The following is a 19,552-nucleotide window of genomic DNA, read 5'->3' as shown; positions in this document are numbered from 1 at the left end:
TCAAGAGACACTGCACTGAAGAAGATTCACAGATGAAAAAATGAGCACATGAAAAGATGTTTAGCACCATTAGCCATTAGGGAAATGCAAATTAAAGCTACAATGAGCCCAGCCAGTGTGGCTCAGTGGTTGAGTGTTGACCTATGAACCAGGTGGTTTGATTCCCAGTCAGGGCACATGCCGGGGTTTCAGACTCTATCCCCTGTGTGGGGTGTGTAGGAGGCAGCCTATCAATGATTCCCTCTCAACATTGATATTTCATCTCTCTCTCCCTCTCCCTTCCTCTCTGAAATCAATTATATATGTAGCAAGCTACAAAGAAATAGCACTACATAACTATCATGACCAAAAATGGCTAAGATAAAAAATAGTGGCAACACCAAATGCTGGCAAGGATGTGGAGAAAATGGGCCATTCATTCATTGCTGCTGAGAATGTAAAGTGGTACAGCCACTCTGGAAAACAGTTTGGCACATTCCTTTAAAAATTAGACATGGAACTACCATATAACCCAGCAATTGCACTCCCAGGCATTTATCCCAGACAAATGAAGACTTATCTTGACAAAACCTGCACGTGAATGTTTATAGCAGCTCTACTCCTAACACTGCAGAACTGAAAACAACCCAAATATTCTTCAGCAGACAGTTATTTAAACAGACAGTGGGTACATCTGTATCAAGGAGTATTGACTACTTGGCAAAAAAAAAGGGAGCCCACTATTGATACGTACAACAACCTGGATGAAGTTCCAGAGTACCATGCTCAATAAATCTCCATGCAAACCTAAAGATTACATAGTGTGTCCTTCCACTTATGTAACATTCTTGAAATGACAAAATCATAGAAATGCCAGGCAGGTTGCCAGGGGTTAACGAGGGGTGATGCAGAAAGGAAGCGGGTGTGGCTGTAAACAGGCAACAGGAGGACTCCTCACATGGAAATGTTTGGTATCTTGACTGTCTCAAAGTCGATATTCTGATTTTGCAAAATGTTACTTACCACTGGGAAAAGTGGCTAAAGAGTACACAAGATATCTGTGTTCTTTCTTATAGATGCATGTGAATCTACAATTATCTCAGAGTAAAAATTTTAATTTGAGAAAGCAATGCAGTAAAGGCAACATTTATTTTGCTTTTATGTCTGCATTTGGGTAGGGCTCAGTGGTCTCGGCTTGTCTCTGCTCCACTGGTTTCCATTCGGGCAGCCAGAGGCTGGGGGCTGGAGTCCTCTGAATTCTTGCTCACTCTCGTCTGCCAGTTGATGTCGGTTGTCGATGGAGACATCAGCTGGAGCTGCCAGCTCTCACATGTAGCTTTGCCCGTGGCCTGGAGGGCCTTACAGCCAGGTGGCAAGGATCCAAGGTGGAGTGTGCTGAGAGAGAGCCAGGTGAAAGCCCATCGCCTTTTGCAACTTTAGCTTGGCAGTCATGCAGTGTGACTTCCGCGGCACTCTGCTCACTGAGACAGTCACAAGGGCCTTCAATTTAAAGGAGAGGGAGATAACTCCCTATCTAGTTCGGGGATGGCAAAGTTCCGGGAGAGCACCTGGGATTAGAGATACAACTGTGACTGTTATTATAAAATATAATGTGCCAATCTCCAAAGACCTGCTTTCTCTCTTCCAAATCTATAAGACCGCCCCGAGTTAACTAGTGTACAGAGCTCCAGCCATGCAGAGAAACCAGATTTATCTCTTATAATGATTCCTAATTCCTGGAGAAGGAGCTCTAATTGGTCCAGGTACTCACACCTGGCCGGATCAACCATGACCTAGAGCAGTGATGGCGAACCTATGACACACGTGTCAGAGGTGACACGTGAGCTCATTTTTTTGGTTGATTTTTCTTTGTTAAATGGCATTTAAATATATAAAATAAATATAAAAATATAAATCTTTGTTTTACTATGGCTGCAAATATCAAAAAAATTCTATATGTGACACGGCACCTGAGTTAAGTTAGGGTTTTTCAAAATGCTGACACGCCGAGCTCAAAAGGTCCGCCATCACTGACCTAGAGTTTGGGCTGTGTGGAGAGAACAGGGTCCTGTCATATACAACTGTGACAGGGAGATGGGGACGCCATGATAGAAGGGAAGGCAGTTCTCTGAGCAGAAGGATTCACTTATAACATCAGAGCAACCCAGAAAGCACCAAAGTACACAGGTCAATTTTCTTTAAAAATTGCAAAGGCTACACTCATAAAACAACATGCCACAGAAAGGTTAGATGTAAAAGGATGGGCAAAGTTTATCAGGCAAATGCAAACAAAGAGAAGGGGGGGGTGGTAAGATAAATACCAGATTGAGAGGATGTAAAGTGGGCATTAAATAGGACAGAAAGGGTTGCTTCATGTGGATAAAGGGAGCAAGCCCCAAAGAAGATGTAGCATCACGAGCCTTTTTGTGTGGAATGATGTAGCTATGAAATACCTAAACCAATTCTATACCAAGTATAAAGAGGAAATGACAGGTACGCAGCAGTGGCAGGAGACCTTAGCACACCTCCCTTCACCTCTGACAGATTAAGTAGGTGAAGAATGAATTAGGATAGAGAGGAACTGCATAATGTATTTCATGTGTCTGATTTAATAAATATATGTCATCTTTGTACTCTACAAAAAGAAAATATACCTTTCCTCTACGTACTCAGGAAACATTTACAAAAATAGATCATATATTAGCCCATAAAGGAAATCTCAATAAATTCCAAAAAGCAGAAATTGAACAGGCTCTGTTTTCTGACCACAGTGCAATAAAACAGAAAATTAATGGCAAAAGTTCAAACCAGCAAATCCAAACACTTTAAAATTTAACAACACTCTATTCAAGAACTCTGGGTCAGAGAGAAAAGCAAGGCTGCAATTACAGCTCATTCAGGAACAGCAACAATCAGAACATTCTGTATCGATGCTCAGGGGACAGGGCTGGAGACAGGTTTCCAGTTAACCGCCTTATATTACCAGAAAAGGGCCCCGCAAATGGACTAAAGATTCAGGCCCAGGAATTAGGAAACAATAATGAACCAAAGAAAACTAGGAGGCAGGAACAAGCAAGTTCAAAAGCACAAAGTGAGGATTTGAAGACAAAAAGAAAAAGAAAAAAAAAAAACACCTGACATGTATAAGAGGTAGTTCTTTGAAAAAGAATGATCCTATATAATAAAAAGCTAATATGCTAATGAGACCGCACAGGGGAACAACCTTCTGGAACAACCTTCCAGAATGACCTGTGGGTGGGGCTGAGGGGCCCTGAGGCAGCTGGGGCTGCGAGGGCTGAGCCCCTTGCATGAATTTTGTGCATCGGGCCTCTAGTAATACAAATAAATTGCTGATCAACAAAACATTAACACAGAAAATTAAGAATAAGAAAAGGGGTATAATTTCACATGCATAGTTTTTTGAGGGAATGTTCAGTCTTAAGCTAATAATAAAGTTTAAAAGGTCCAATGGACTTATTTAAGAAAAACGGAAATTATGGATTTAATTTACAAGCAGAAAACATGAGTGAATCGATATGCAAGGAAAAAGTTGCCAAGCATGTGAGGCAGTATGCATGATGCGTAGGGCTGTGGGCTCCGGGGCCAGCCTGCCTGGGTTCGCACCCCAGCATCACCTATTGGGAAAATTATTGCCCCTCTCCAAGCCTCAGTGTCCCTAACTCTGAATGGTAATATCTAGCTCCCCAAGTTGCTGTGCAGTCAACAAAATAACAAGCCAACCCTACACAAGGCCACTAGGACTTCCCAGGACACCAGGCATTTTTATTTTTCATTCCTTCAGGCTTCCAAAGAATAACTATTTCATATGCGATATTAATAGTCTCAAGGCATACAGAAAGGTGGAACAATATACATTTGACTTTACAATATCATTATCTTGATGTAGAAAGCTTACATGTTAGCACAAAAATACAAATTTTCTGAATCTATAGGAATTACATATATACAAACAAACAGTATCTAGTGTTGTAGTGAAAGAATAAGACACAAAATCAAGTAAGGTATTGCCCAGGAACCGATGAGTGGTTCAACATGAGGAAATCTGTCAGTCCACTTCATCACATTGCCAGGCAACTGGCAGTGTATTCACCTAGAAACGCTGCTTCTAGCTATTCATTTAAGAAAATGGAACATGGCCTAAGATTTATGTTCACGGCTATTTGATGTACCATTATTAAACTTTTAAACAACCTAAAGACACAGTAATAGGGGAATTCTTAAGTCTATATATTAAATAAACATATTACATTTATATATGGAAATATACAGTAGGCTGTTCTACAGAAAGGACTAATGTAAAACCACATAAAATATTTTGAAGAATATTTCAAAACATGAAAGTATATTCAAGATATGCTATCCACTAAGTATAAAGGCAACAGGTTAAAACAGCACATATAGCATTCATACAGATGTGGAAACCATACATATTTATCTGTGTGTATCTACATATATGTATAAACATTTAGGTTGTTTCCTTCCTTTTGCTGCTACAAACATGCTGCAATGAAAAACCTCACACGTTTGCTACTTTGCACAAGTGTGAAGATCAAATCACCATATTTTTCTACATTTTAAGAGCTATAATCTAATTCTCACTCTTCTCAAAAAAGGAAAATGCTACAGGTTATTCACAGCATTATTGAGAGAGTCGGGAGGGCAAACAGGGGAGGGGTGAGAGAAAACATACATATAGTGATTTACAGGGGGAGGAAAAGAAAAGAAAATACAATAAAATGTCACTGTGGCAGTTTTGACTCTATTAATGGAATGTGAGAAGTGTGTCTCTCTAACTGGCAGTCCACCATTCCACCTGGGTCCTCTCATTTCTTGCCGGGGCCTCTTTGATGCTGCTATATTGCTTAAAAACAAACAAACAAACAACAAAAGGACAATGAAACTGGTTTTCCCCTTGCCTCGGGAGGATAGGCAGAAAATATCTATCCTTTATCCCCCTTCCTGGATTCTCTGTCCTTGCTTAAATCCAGATGCAGTACAGAATTGATTTAACCTTTGGCAAATGTTTTCCCTGGATATACTTAATATTCTGTCTTAGGAAAGGAGAATATCTTCATGTGAGGAACTCTGGCTTACTTCCCAAACGCACACCCCATTGGATAGTGTCCATGGCTATTTCAAGAGTGTTCTGAACCAATGGAATGATGTAATGGTTTTATTGGTATGGAAAATTTTGTCTGGTACACAAGATGATTTGTCTTAGAAATGGCCAGAGATTAGAGCTAAATGAAACCTGAACAAAAAGATATATTGTGGGCCTGGATTTAGGAGATGGCTATACGGACAGGATTTGGGGACTCGTTGGATATGGAGGATGAAGGGAGAGAAATGGGGAATGACAACCGAAGTTTCACAATACACGCCCAGGGAACATTAGTACTATAGACAGACAGATGTTTGAACATTGCACACAAAAAAATGATGAGCTCACTTTGGGTTTTAATATCTCAGGCTAAGGGCATAAACTTCAATGGGCTGTCCATAAGCAGTTTAAACTCTAGCCCCGCAGACCAGATGGGCCTCCAGCTGGAGGGGTAGCGTTGGAAGGTAGAGCCTCATTCTTCATGAAGACACCTGAGCCTGTGGAGCACTGGCACGTAGAGAAGAGAAGAGGAAAGGGGATCTAGTGAAGGAGCTGGAGGATGAGGAGCCAGGGGACACAATGCCCAGGATAGGAAAGATGGTTTCAATAATAAGACATAAGGAGAAGTAAACAGATGTAGCCCTAAGACGATGGCAGAGCTGTGATCCGTGGTTTAGATAAATTAAAGCAGAGACCTCAGGCCTCTTCTCCCCCTGGCTCTCACTGAAATGAGATGAATGTACCTTTGAAAAATAAAAATGCAACGTTGAATTTAAGCAATACTATAGTGTCAATGTTTGCTTTAGTGATAAGCCAAACCTTCATTCAGTTTTAAAAGCTCTTGAACTCTGTGCTTTGGCAACTGTAACTCTATTCATGTTGTGGTTTGTTTAATCCATGTGGATTTTGCATTATTAATTAAAATAAATTTTTTTTATTTTATTATTATTTCTTTTTAAATTATCACCTGAGGACAAGCTTATTGATTGTAGAGAGAGGGGACAGGAGAGAGAGAGAAAGAGAGAGAGAGAAGAGAGACACATCGATTCATTGCCTCCTGGACCAGGGATCAAATCCACAACCTAAGTATGTGCCCTGAATGGGAATTGAACCTGTGACCTTTTGGTATACAGGACAATGCTCCAATCAACTGAGCCACACCTGCCAGGGCAATATAAGTGTTTTTAAATATCAGGCTGTGTCATTTATAGGTATGACACAACCTAGACCCCAGGACTACCAATGCCAGACAATGGACACTTCATGTCACCTTGCCATATCTCAGGATGTACCCAGACACCTGTGTATAAAGATTTGGGATGGCCCTGGCTGGTGCTTCTCAGTGGTTAGAGCATCACTGAAGGGTCAGGGTTGATTTCTGGCACATACCTGGGTTGCAGGTTTGATCCCCAGCCCAGGTTGGGGTACTTGTGGGAGGCAACCAATCAATGTGTCCCTCTCACATGGAAGTTCTCTCTCTACCCCCTCCTTACCTCCCTTCCACTCTCTTTCTAAAAAACAACAACACAAGAACAAAAACAAAAAACAGCAGTCCTCAAGTGAGGGTTAACAACAACAACAAAAAGTCTTGGGACAAACCAAAACCTCATACGGTGTAAGCACCTTAAATTAGAGCATCCTCTTCCTGGCTAGCCACACCCTAACAACCCCTTCTCAAAGAAGGACCTACTTCCCCAGCCCAGTTCTCCACCGTATAGTCTCCCCACCCACACTCTCCCCAGCAAAGCCTCCATCGCTGGTCAGCCAGATCCACAGCTGTGGGTGGGTCACCATGGTGACAGAGGAAGCCCTGATGCAGAAGGAGAGAGACAGAAACAGCAGAGGAAGGTTCTTTGAGCCTAATACTCTGTCCCCTGCTCTTCACATTTCTATGACTTCAAAAGTCCTGCACCGTTAAGACGTGCTTCATTTGACTCAGAGAAGCACATCGGAGGCCAAGGGAAGAGCTGCTGTGTTGGAGAGACAATGCAATGCCTGAACTCTTCTTTAAAATGTTCTTTTCTATGACTTTCAGGTGATCATCAGTATAACCATCCGATTTTAAGCAGTGCTACCCAGACCCCTGCACATGGTGAGAGATGGCTGAGAGTCCCTTGCATTCCATCCTCATTCCAAGTGGCTCCATCCTCATTGCTGACGCCCACCAGGGCATCCGACATTCAGTCACTGACTCGTTGAAGCTAAGGAGGTGTCAGGAGTCAGGGGTCCACCTTCCTCCAGGGCCACAGTGCCTCACTCTCACTTCTAGGTCATTGTTCCCTCAGTGCTCTGTCTCTGATATCAGAGTGATCTTCCATCATGAAAGAGAAAAAGCGATACCCTTTCAAAACCCATTTTCACATACATTCATCAATTCCATATATCCACAGCAAGGAGTGAACACGCCCCTTCGCCCAAGGCTACTTGTGGTACCATATTAAATGACAGGGGACTCGTTAAACTATATTGATCCTCCCAAACTAATCAAGATTTGATGAAACTCAAAACCAAACTGGGTTGTTTGAGGTTCAGCTTCTTGGCAGGGGAAGAAGCTGAAAGTTGGGGAGCACAGGAGAATCAGCACAGTGTGCAAGGGTAGCAAACCACGTTTCCCCCTCAGGTGCTGACATCCGGCCCCCAATTCACAACTTCACAGTTGGAACTGCAAAGCAAAACTATTTGGGGTACCTGCTCAGAACTTGATGGAACATAAGACAGCCATGTAAATGGTGAACTATCAGTCATTCTCCTCTCTTTGCTTGAAAGAATGTGAAAACACCATTGAATTTTAGTGAGAGAGAAACTCAAAACAAGGATACATTCTACAGCTTACCTGGCGGAGAGACCCACCTCTCTCACATCTGAGTGTGCTCTGCTTTGGCGTTGAGACGGAGGGGTATTACAGAGGAGGATGGAGTGGATTATTTTCATGTCCCCTCCAGTGCGAGGCTCCTAGTGTAAATATGTGATGATGAAAACAACAGTTTAATAAGATGTTTCAGGTTGCGGGGGAGGGGCGTCTAGAAAAAATTAGAACTGGGAGAAATTGAAGAGATCAGTTAAAAGTTGATACCATTTCTCATTCATCACCATTTCTAGGCATGGTGATGTTGGGAGTGGCAATAGAGACATTTTGGAGAAAGAATCGGGAAAATTTAATTACTAACCAATATGGCTGATAGGAGTCAATTGTGAGTGAGCTATGGTTAATTAGAAGAATGGGGGCGTGGGTCTTATTAATACAATCTAAGGAATAAGGAAAGCAACCAGTGGGTCCAGGAGATGGAGCTCGGATCTGGACATTTAGAGCTGGATATGATCATAGGATGTGCAAAAAAAAAAAAATCATTCAAGAAGCAGTTAGAAATGCGTACAAGTCTGGAGGGAGGTTACAGCTGAAGATGTAAGTTATGCTTTGGAAGCAGTAACAGAAGCCTTGGGAGTGGGAGCAATCTGTGCGAGCAGGCTGACAGAGAAAAGCAGAAGGCAGAACAGAGAGCCCGGGGGATGCCCCTGGTGATGAAGCAGCAGCAGGAAGAGAAGCCAGAAAGGGCGAGCGGAGAATGCCTCACATCTCAGTGACATCCTGAAAGAACCACCATGCGCTGGTTTTCCCCAGAAGGAGCCAACACAAGCGCGGCCTCCTAATTACAACAGGAGAAATATTTTTTTCTTCCCCATCCTCCTACTTTCTTTTTCTACCTGGTGTCAGGAGATGAGGTTAATGAGACCTGGTCCCTGCCCTTGAGCAGCTCACAGCCTAGTGGAGGCAGAGTTTTCTCTCTACTCTTATGCTTTTCCCAGGAGCTGGCAGAGCAACTATTAAGAAAGGAGGAGACCTGTGTCCACTTTATTAATCAAAAAGCATTAATTGGATCATTATCTTGAGCCAAACACTATGAAGGCATCAGGAAAATTGGAAAGCAAGAACTCTGCTGTCAAGGAGACCACGGTCTTTGGAGATCAAGATCACTCAAGTAAAATGATTAGAGATCACGTAGACATATAGTGGATGGCATTGACCAGAAGAGCTATAGGTCCTTGAAGACTACAAATCACTGTGGGCTGAACAAATGTGACATTATCATATCGAAGGGTCTTGAGTGAAGGGAAATTTGACTAGAGAAAGAGTAAGGAAGGGCATTGCAATCAGAGAGAAAGCAGAAGCAAGGGGCAAGGGCAATCATGTGGAGGCAGAAGGCAAGGAAGACCTGGCCTGCCCACAGTGGCTTGTTTTGGAGAACAGAGCAAGATAAGAGCACCCAGAAAGGCTGCACTTGGAAGTGGGCGAGCTGAAGGATGCCCTCGGTGGGAGGATAATGCCAACAGGGAAGTTGGTTCTTCTCCAGCATGGCCAAGGTGAAGAAACCAGAGCTAGGGGCCAGGTGGCTGTCCCCAGCTCCACAAGCAGTGCTCTCAGCTTCCTGCCCACTCCATGTCCTGGCATCTATCCCAACCCATGCCAGGGAGGCTCTTTCTGTACAGCATGTTCTGATCTCTCAGAGCATGCCCCACCCCCTCGCATATGTGCTGGTGTGAGCAGTAGCTCACTGGCTGGGCTTCTCTGTTTTCAACCCCTGAGTTGCGGGAACCAGTGACGGCAGAACAGGGTAGAGAAGCCAGGAATGCCCTGTATTGAAGCTGCCTTTGGACTAAGCTCAGGAGTGCCTCTCTTTGTCCCATGGTTTGCAAAATTGCTGTCTTCTAGGGTTTAGCACTCTCTTTGCCAAGAGGCATGGGGAGCCCCAATCCTCTGTTACATTTGTTCAAAGTTAGAGCCTGCCCCTTCTCTGGTGTCCCAAAGCAAAGTGTATGGAGGGGATAATGCGAGAGCCACTCGCCTGCCTCATTTCTGGAATGGTACCACTGTTTCCCCAGGAATACCTGTTGACTTCTTGCTGTGCCTCAAATCAGTTCAGCACCTAGATATATTTGTCTTCCTTTCCCAGATCTGCATTCCTTTCTGTCCTCCACCGTCACGTCCCCTCCCTCACCCACACCTGCATCTCCCCAGTCCCAACGCCCCAATTCCTGTGCTATTCCTACTCTGGCCCCCAGAGCCCAGTTCAGCTCATTCACCTCATCAGTCATTCACCTTATCTCGCTTGCATCTTTTCTTCTATTCCTTCCCCTATTCTTTTACCCATGTCTGGCACTGAACAACACTCCCTTCTCTCTCTTCAGGTTTTGGAATCTCAAGGGAAGGAGGGAGAAAAGGGGAATGATGTGCTAAGCATTTTTTACTTCCCTATTTCCTCCCTCAGCTCAGAGATAGCTCAGGGGGCTTCAAGGGAAGAAAATGGAAGGAGAGGACATGGTTTTGTAGCTCACAGTGGCTTATCAGGTATAGGGCTTGGAGAGGCCCGAGGTGGAAGTGGGGATGTGAGAGGTGAAATGACATCATGGACAGTGTGGGTTGGGGTCTCAGTGGAACCAGGTCTTGCACCCAGTTCTGTGGGTATGTAGACAAGACCAGTCATTCCTCCTCCTTCAAACTCAGGTTTTTCTGGGCCAGGGAACTAGGTTTGCCTAAAACTATTAGAGAAAGGACAGAACTTTCATGCCCAAACATATAACTTTACAACCGTGCCCCTGTAGCCCCCAGCTCCATCAGGCTCACATCTTTATCGGACAGCCCAGGGGTGCACCAGGAGAAAGAGTTTGCCATTCAAGGGAGGGAAAACTGCCATCATGGCCAGTGGCAGACATAACAGCAAACTGCACCCAGGCTTGTTGACAGCTGGAACTGAGCATGAGGGAAACTGAGTCACCAGCACCATCTGTGCCCTAGCACTTGGGGCCAGGAAAGTGGGATGGGGATATGAGATACAGCTTGGACCCTTTCCCTCCTGCCTTCCCCAGCCTTCATCCTCACTAATGGGATGCACCCCTCCCTTCTTTTACAGAGAAGCCACGAATGAACAACATCCTGACATCAGCCACTGAGCCCTACGACCTCTCCTTCTCCCGCTCCTTCCAGAACTTGGCCCACCTGCCCCCATCCTACGAGTCCGCAATGAAGAGCCACCCCAGCAAGTACTCTTCCCTGAAGAGGCTAAGTAAGTGGGTCGTCCCAGGTCTGTCTCTGGAGCCTTCGTGACCTCCTCCTGGTCTCACTCTCTTGCCCTACACCTGAGGGACTGGTGTAGAGTCCCAAGAACAAAGAGTGAGGGTAGCATGAAAGAAGACAATGGACAAGCTCCTTGTTTTTGTTCTTTGGGGCCTAAGCCTATTTCCCCTATAGCAGTGATGGCGAACCTATGACACTCATTTTTTTGGTTGATTTTTCTTTGTTAAGTGGCATTTAAATATATAAAATAAATATCAAAATATTTTACTATGTTTGCAAATATCAAAAAAATTCTATATGTGACATGGCACCAGAGTTAAGTTGGGCTTTTTCAAAATGCTGACACGCCGAGCTCAAAAGGTTCGCCATCACTGCCCTATAGACAGAACAGAGGCCATGGAACCTTCGGGTCCACATCTCCCCGGGAGGCATGCAGGAGAGAACCCTTCCCCAGCCTTGCCCCATACCTACCATCTTCAAACCACGGGCCTTCTCACCCTCAAGATCTTGGGGTAGAGGCGGCCAACACCAGAGCTTTCTCCGAGTCCCCTCACAGAGGCCTCGCTGTGAAAGGGCCCCTAAACCCCTGCCTCCCTAATCCAGCCAACACTGTCTTGAGAACCTGAGACTCCCCACTCTCACATACATATCCCATTTGATCAGTTGAGTCCAGTTCATCCAATAATCCCAGCTCTGCATTTGAGTCTGGAAGGCTCTAGGGACTGATGGGGATATGAGATACAGCCTGATTGGTTTAAGATGTTACAATGACTAGAAGATACGTGGTGGAAGAGCTCTTCCCTCCTACCTTCCCACCCTTGGAACTGCTGCCCCCACTTCCCCATAAGTCTGTTTTTAGCACCACCCAACTGCAGGACTGAGTATTTGCTTGAAGCTATGGGTTAATCTGCCATCATGAGTCCAGATCAGGTGGAATGGTGAGCTTCCATGGCTAGCAGAGGGGATCTTCAATGACCCGAGGACTTATGAATGCCTAGGCTGAGAGGATGTGTGGCTCAGGAGGCAGGACCTAGTTGGTTGCCCTCTGGGAACACTGAGGAGCACTCAGCATTCCCATATTCTGCAGAGATTGAAAAGTCCATCTATGGGAAGCCCCATTCCTAAAATTTGAGGGAAAATACGTGTATGTATCCTGAGTAAGTTCAAGGCTTCAGCAGGCAGCGGATCTGGGAGGGCCTCCTGCCTGGAGACCAGGGCGGAGCATCTGAATGAGGTGCAGATTGTCCTGGCCTGCTCGGTGTGCACACGAGGGGTGTGTGTAGGCTTGATTCTGTGGTGTGTGGGGGCCGGATACCCACATGTTGGCTTCCTGTGCATGGGCTCTTACTCCAGAGAACGTGTTACTCAGCTCCTACGTTACCAATTTAGCTTTCTCACAGTGCCTCGCGGTTGGCGCAGCTTTACTCTAGCACAGCGGTTCTCAACCGTGGGTCGCGACCCCTTTGTCGGTCAAACGACCCTTTCATAGGGGTCGCCTAAGACCATCCTGCATATCAGATATTTACATGACGATTCATAACATTAGCAATATTACAGCTATGAAGTAGCAACGAAAATAATTTTATGGTTGGGTCACAACATGAGGAACTGTATTTAAAGGGCCAGAAGGTTGAGAACCACTGCGTCTAGCAGGAGTCTGGCTCTGCAACTCAGTCCCTTGGAGAGGGGCTCCAAGCCTCATGGGACATCTGCCGGCTGCCCCCTGGGAGTTTCAGCAATACCAGGAGCCATTCTGCTGCAGGACGGGTGTGGTAGCAGCAGCACCCAGCAGGAATTGGGGGCAAGGGCTTGTCCTCCGTGCTGCCGTGAGCTCCCTGGGACTCGAGGAGCCCCCGAACCCCGGGGCACTCAGGTGGGCCTCGACAGGGCCCAGCACTGCCTGGGAGCAGACTCCTGGCCAGCCCCAGGCTCAGGAGAAGGAATCCAGCTTTCACAAGAGCCCGCGGGACTCTTAGACGCACAGCCCCCATCTGCCTGGGCTGCAGGATCCTAGCTCCGTCCTGGCTGCCGCGTGGTGTCACCTTGTCCTCCCAGCTGACTTCTCTCTCTATCTGTCCTGCAGCCGACAAGGAGGCTGATGAGTATTACATGAGGAGGCGGCACCTGCCCGACCTGGCGGCCCGCGGCACCCTCCCCGTCAACGTCATCCAGATGTCCCAGCAGAAGCCCTTGCCTCGAGAGAGGCCGCGCCGGCCCATCCGCGCCATGTCGCAGGACCGGGTCCTGTCCCCGGAGCGGCGCCTGCCCGACGAGTTCCGCATGCCCTACGACCGCATCCTGTCGGACGAGCAGCTGCTGTCCACGGAGCGCCTGCACTCCCAGGACCCTCTGCTGTCCCCCGAGCGGACGGCCTTCCCCGAGCAGTCCCTGGCCAGGGCCATCTCGCACACGGACGTGTTCGTGTCCACGCCCATGCTGGACCGCTACCGCATGACCAAGATGCACTCCCATCCCAGTGCCTCCAGTAACTCCTACGCCACGCTGGGCCAGAGCCAGACGGCGGCCAAGCGCCAGGCCTTCGCCTCGCGCAGACACAACACGGTGGAGCAGCTGCACTACATCCCCGGCCACCACACCTGCTACAGCGCCAGCAAGACCGAAGTGACCGTGTGACCCCCTGGACAGGCCGGGCGACTGGCGGAGCAGGGCGGGCAGGAGGGGCCTGGGGCGGCGCTTCTAGCCCCCTGGGCTCCCGTCCCTTGTTCCTTCTGCAGGAGGTGGGGGTGGGCTATCTTCACCCGAAAGCCATACTCCCCGGCACAGCAGGTGGCCTGGCACAGCTGCACAGACCTGGGATCAGGGCAGTCACTCCCTCTCCCAGGAGAGTCCGGGGGGTGAGGAGCGGGACTAAGCCAGTCACACCCCCACCCCAACCCCAGCAGTCCTTCCAGTTCCACGTCCTCTCTCCCTTCCTGGGGCTCAGCTGCAGGCCTGTCAACCCGGACGCCCTGGCCTGACCCCGGCGGAAGCTGCCTGGGTTTGAACTGACCAGCGGGTGCAGTCAGTGGCTGACCGAATAGGCTACTCGGTCTCATTCATTTACCTAGAACCGCACCACAGGAATCTTCTAGTGCCTAAAACTGCCTGCGCGCTCCGGAGCCAGGGAGCTGCTGTGTCCATAAGCACAATACCGATCTCCTCGGCCTGCTGGACTCGGACCCACTGAGTGGCCCTTCCTTTGCTGAGCCCCTGAGGCCCCACCCTGAACCCTGCCCCTCCCCCAAGCCCTGGATGAGGGACTCCCCCAAGTCCCTTTCTTCTGCTGCCTCCCCACTGTTGGGAAGCCTGCCCAGTTCCAGCTGCCTGCCCCACGCACAGGGTCCCTGCCCCTCTTCTGGGGGGACTTTGCCCCTCCCCTAGCGCCAGATGTTTCCCCCTGAATTCCCCGGGGCCTTGCTCCAGCCCCCTCAGAAGAGGGTATCTAGGAGGTGCAGGGACTGTTGGGACACTCTCCCTAGCAACCCGATTATCTCCACACTTCCTCCAGGCCTCTAGGTCTGAACTATGACCCACCACTCAGGCCTGCCTTCCCCTCCCTTACACTGCCCCCTGGAGGCTTCTGCCATGGCCAGACAGCTGCAGGTGGGGAGGCCACTGTGACGCCCAAGGTCTCAGGGGCTGCTGTTCCCATCATCCAGGGGTCCCCCTGTCTCCCAGCACGCAGGTCAGACAGGATGGAGACAGCAGCTTCTGAAGAGGGGCAGCCCCGCACCCCCTCTCCGTCAAGGAGGGAGTGCGTGGTGGTCCTGGACCTCATCCACTCCTCCGTCCCCATCACTGCCCACCTCCTGACCCCATCTTGGTGTGGAATTTGCTCTCTGCCTGTTTCCAGCTCCCCACCTCCTGCAGCTCCATCATTCTCTCCTGGCTGCTGCTTCTTCAGACCAGTGCCTCCTCTGGGTCAAAGGGACAGGGGCTCAGTAGCAAATGCAAATAATGGTACTCCAGGGATTGGTCTGGGGCTAACTGGGCAGCACCCCAGTCTCTCCCCTGCAGGGGACACAGGCCCCAGGCAGATCGACTCCCTCAGCTCTGTTGGGGGGCCAGCTCCTGCTGGCCTATCTCAGCCCCTTCCTTGCCTCCAGATGGGGGAGGGCAGGATGTGACCGCCTCCTGGAGACTGGACGGTGAGCTAAGCAGCATCCACTCCCTCAAGACCAGAGCCAGTGGGGAGAGAAGGGGCTCCCCCATTCTCAGGGCCAGGGCACCTCCCTGGGCTGGGGCTGGGGCTGAGGAAATCAGCTCCAAACTACTGGGAGAAGGTCTGATACTAAAAATGTGACTCGCCACAGTCAGACTCCGGAAACAATGACCTTGAACTGGGATTCTAGACTCCCCCAGTTCTGCATGTAATATGTATGGCCCTTAAAAAGGGAGGCGGGACTGGGGCAGGAGAGCTCCCCAGTGTCAGCCCTGGGATTTTCTAGTCTAATCCAGTCCACAACCACAGAGAAATCAATTGACTGATTCCTCTGACTTATTTCAAGAATTCCAAAGCTCTTGTCTCCTCCCAAGGCTCCCATAATCACATAATCATGAGGGTATTAGGGCTCAGGGTGGTGAACACAGCCCTCAGCTCCCCCACTGGGGTAGTGTCCTGTGAGGCTGTGAGGACAGGGATAGCTCTGCTTTCCTCCCCTACAAACACATAAACCTTTTCAAGGGCTGGCCCCTGGGTTTATGAGAGTTTGTTCCAGAGGAAAGGCTAAGAGGATTAGGCTGGAGGAAATCACCCAAAATAGAGCAACTGGCCCCTCCCAGAAACAAAGGAGTGTCTCTCACAGCTGGTCCCTAAACCCACTGCCCTCTAATCCAGCCCCGGGCCAGTCCCTGGAAGGCTGCCTGTTGGTGCAGAGGGGAAAGGATATGGGTGGGTGAGAAAGGCCTCCCCATGTGTCTATACACACATACTCTCCAAACCAGAAACCTGATCTCGTCTTTCCCATCCTGTGAGAAGCATCTTGGCACCAGTTCCCCAGGCCTCAGGAAGACATTTCTCCTAGGCCCTGTCTTTCTGTCTCAGGGGTTGTTTGAAAGATTGATTCCAAAATGTCTCTCATCCCAGCCTTACCGTTATCCAGTGTAAACCCTCTGGGGTCAGTCAGGTCAGGAAATCCTACCTGAGCCCCAACTTCTTTTCAATGATTCTTCTGCTTCACGCTGGGGTCTGGGAGGAAAGGAGGGAAGAGGAAGAGAGAAATCCATAGACTTGCTCCAATTCAGTCCATAAAATGACATCTTGATTAGAACACACAAGTATCTCACTCATTTGGTCGGTCCATCCAAGTTTGCAGAACAAGCAAAGCCACATTACTAGACAAGTTCAGGGAGCAGATAAGCAAGGGTTCTGGGATTAGAACCGAGATGTCAGGACTTCCGCCCCACCAGGCCCTGCCCCACAATGAAAGTCCCCCTCCCCCAGCAAGGGAAGCCCAGAGCCCAGAATGTTCCTCTGCTTGCTTTGTTCTTTGTGCGAGTCTTCATTGATCTGATTGGAATGGACTGGGATCTGCCCGGTTCCCTCTTGCCCCGAACAGTCTTGCTGGTTCCTTGGCCTTCAATAACAGTGAAGGTCCCACAATCCCCCATGCCCTCCCACCTTCCCCGTCTTGCTCCTCCAGTTAACTCTTGACTCCCTGAGTTCCTAAGTCACAGAGGCTTTCCCAAGAATTCTGTTAACCCCCTCACTTGGCTCCCCAGTCTTTTGGGTGACGGGTTTGCCTTCTAGAAAGTTCCAAATCTTTTCATTCAAATTTCTCCTTTTTTCCACTCTCCCACTCCGAAACTTTCATACACTCAGTCTTTTATGCCAGTTCAGTCTTTCCTTCCTCTCATCTCCCTGGCCTTGCCCTCTTCCTTAACTTACCTTTCTTCATCCCTAATTTCTTTTCCTTGGTCTTGCTATACTCTCTAGTTGTAACACCTACAGCTCTCAGTGAAAACATTTAAAGAATGAGACATTCAGATCTTCTTTTTGCCTCATTGGTTTATCCTTCCCCTCCTGCCCCTGGGAGGTGATGCCCCAAGGCACGTAGCCAAGGGCTCCTACCCTGGTCTTCTGGAGGGAAGCCAGAGAAGCTGCCCTGGCAGAGGTATCTCGGCCAGGCCTGTCCCCCTAAGCCGCTGCCCCAGCCTGCCCTAGCCCAGAGGTTCCTACTCTGGCCAAAGTTCATATCCTTGAGGGCCCTTGGCCACTGTTCCACCCCACACCTGTCCTGCTTGTGTGTCACAGATCTCCCTCTGTCCCAAAATTCTGGATGGCCTCGTGACTCCCCAGGTGTGGAGAAATATCCATTCCAACAACCCTGCCACCAAAAGATCCATTTCTTCAGAGATACCTTGTCTGCCACCAGCCATCCATCCTCCGACTCCATCCACAGGCAACTGTGAACTTGACCCCAGGTATTCTGAAAGGGCTGCTGGGCCCTAGAAGGCACGGCTTTGGGAAGCGTTGACATGTTACCTCCTGCATACATTCATCCACCATCTTCCCTAAACCTGGGAAACTTTGCTCTGAAGTATATTCAAGGAAGCTTGTTGTGTTTTAATGAAGTATTTTTCAGGGTTCAGATGCTATTTTTTATAAATGCAGCATTTTAATGACAGAGACAGTATGAAAGATATGTCTTCCTGAGCTCTATATTTGATTTCAGAAGGAAGCATACTACAGGAGGAAAAAGCACAGGGGCGAGTCTCTTGGATACACTTCTGCCCTGGCTTTGTCTCCATCTTGCCGTGTGACTGAGGACGAGCCCTATTCTTGCTCAGTGCCTCAGTTTCCTGTAAAATGAGGGGCTTTGACTAGATGAATTCTGAAGTTTCATCCAGCTCTTACATGTTAGGGCTTTCATTAACCTTCTTTCTTCACCCTCCTCCCCCATCCCAACTGAGCTGCATGGTTCCCATTAAGGCTGCCCCACAGTCACAACCTTAGATGCCCTAGACAGCCACCAGACTCCTCACCGGAACCTGGGTGGGCCCAGGGTCTTGGTCACCTAGGGATGCTCTCATATCTGAAGGTGTAAGGGCCTACCCATTCAATAGGTTACCCAATGTGTGTCATGGAAGTCCTCACATATAGACATGCCTACTAAGTCATCTATGGTATCTGTGTCATTGGGAGATTCTGAATTTGAAATTTTCACTTTGATGTGGTCCTTAAAGCTGGAGGGAGGGAGTTCTGATTTCAGAGAGAGGATGGGCTAGAGGACAAAGGTCCAGAGGTTGGCCTACAGGGCATGATGTTTGTATTTGAGATCAGTGGGGACTGCATTCCAAGCCACAGAGGAGCGTTCACGGCGGAGGCTCTGTGTGGCAATAGATGTCATATCCCCCTCCAGAACCTGGGTCCTGAAGACTGAGTCTGGACACTGGGCTTCATTCCAGCTGGAGGAAGGGAAGCATCACCTCTGGGCTGCTAGGAGCTGGGCATCCTAGTACCTCACTAGCCCCTCCGTGGGACACTATTGTCCTCCCGGTGAAAGCTTGTGAAGCAAGATTGAGAGTCCAAGTCAGTATCATCAAACCCATCTTGTAAATCAGCAAACGCACCAACCTTCATTCGTCAGAGAAATGACGTTACATGTTCCCTTCATGTCCTTCCTGAGGGAGAGGGAGAACCCTGCTCAACTCTGCTGCCCGCTCCGCTGGGACCCTCGAGTGCCACTCCATGGGAGGACTCATTCATGTGCTTCATAGTGGCAAATATTCCTCTAGTTCTGTAACTCAACTAGACATTTTGTAGTAAAGAATTCTTGAAATTCTCTAATAAAAAGCAATTCTTACTGTAATATTTTTAGTTTGGGGACACAATTTCCTAAGGGGGGATTAATGAACATTTTTACGCATTACCCCAATTTATGGATTCCGTGTTTATTATATGGTAGCACTGATGGAAGTACCTTTCTGTCTGTACCTTGCAGTTTCTTCATCCCCATCAGCAAGCTTCGTGATGAGCAGTGCTCTTGTCACTGCTGCTCTGTACAAATCTCATTGTCCTACTTACCTGTCAAAGCACATTCTATATGTACTGTAAACAGATATCACTTTAGTAAGATTTAGTCGAGGATTTTTCCACTTTTGTCAGTAACATATATTTATGGATTAAAAAATAAAGCTGTTTCAACATAACCTGTCTCTGCAAGTATCCATGTGCTTAATTTTACAAACACAGAGCCAAAAAAAAAAAAAAAAAAAGGAAGAAAAGAAAGAAAAAAAGAGAGAGAACTCATAGACATGGACAACAGTGTGGTGATTGTGGGGCGGGCTGGGGGGACGGATGTGAAAGAGGACATAGAGGGGATAAATGGTAATGGGGGAAAAGACTAAATAAATAAATAAATGGAATGAAAAATCCTGAA

General features: G+C 48.0%; 1 protein-coding gene across 3 annotated transcripts in view; it reads left to right on the top strand.

The window, feature by feature from the left end:
* Positions 1 to 19,315, top strand: part of SHISA6 (shisa family member 6) — a 289,168-nt gene extending 269,853 nt beyond the window's left edge. For 2 of the 3 annotated variants that reach the window (XM_070394079.1, XM_070394078.1), the window contains 2 exons: positions 11,008 to 11,160; positions 13,255 to 19,315. In XM_070394079.1, the coding sequence (XP_070250180.1) occupies positions 11,008 to 11,160; positions 13,255 to 13,805 (704 nt within the window). In that variant the 3' untranslated portion in view covers positions 13,806 to 19,315. Of the gene's footprint in view, positions 1 to 7,136; positions 7,194 to 11,007; positions 11,161 to 13,254 lie in introns of all 3 variants that reach the window. The other variant, XM_070394077.1, reaches the window with a different exon arrangement.
* The last annotated feature ends 237 nt before the right edge of the window (positions 19,316 to 19,552 follow it).

The sequence above is a fragment of the Myotis yumanensis genome, unplaced genomic scaffold (assembly GCF_028538775.1).
Source record: "Myotis yumanensis isolate MYYU_CA2020_CCGP unplaced genomic scaffold, mMyoYum1.0.hap1 SCAF_16, whole genome shotgun sequence".
NCBI lineage: Eukaryota > Metazoa > Chordata > Mammalia > Chiroptera > Vespertilionidae > Myotis > Myotis yumanensis.
Note: the sequence above shows the minus strand (reverse complement) of the source record. Positions and strands in the feature narration are given on the sequence as shown.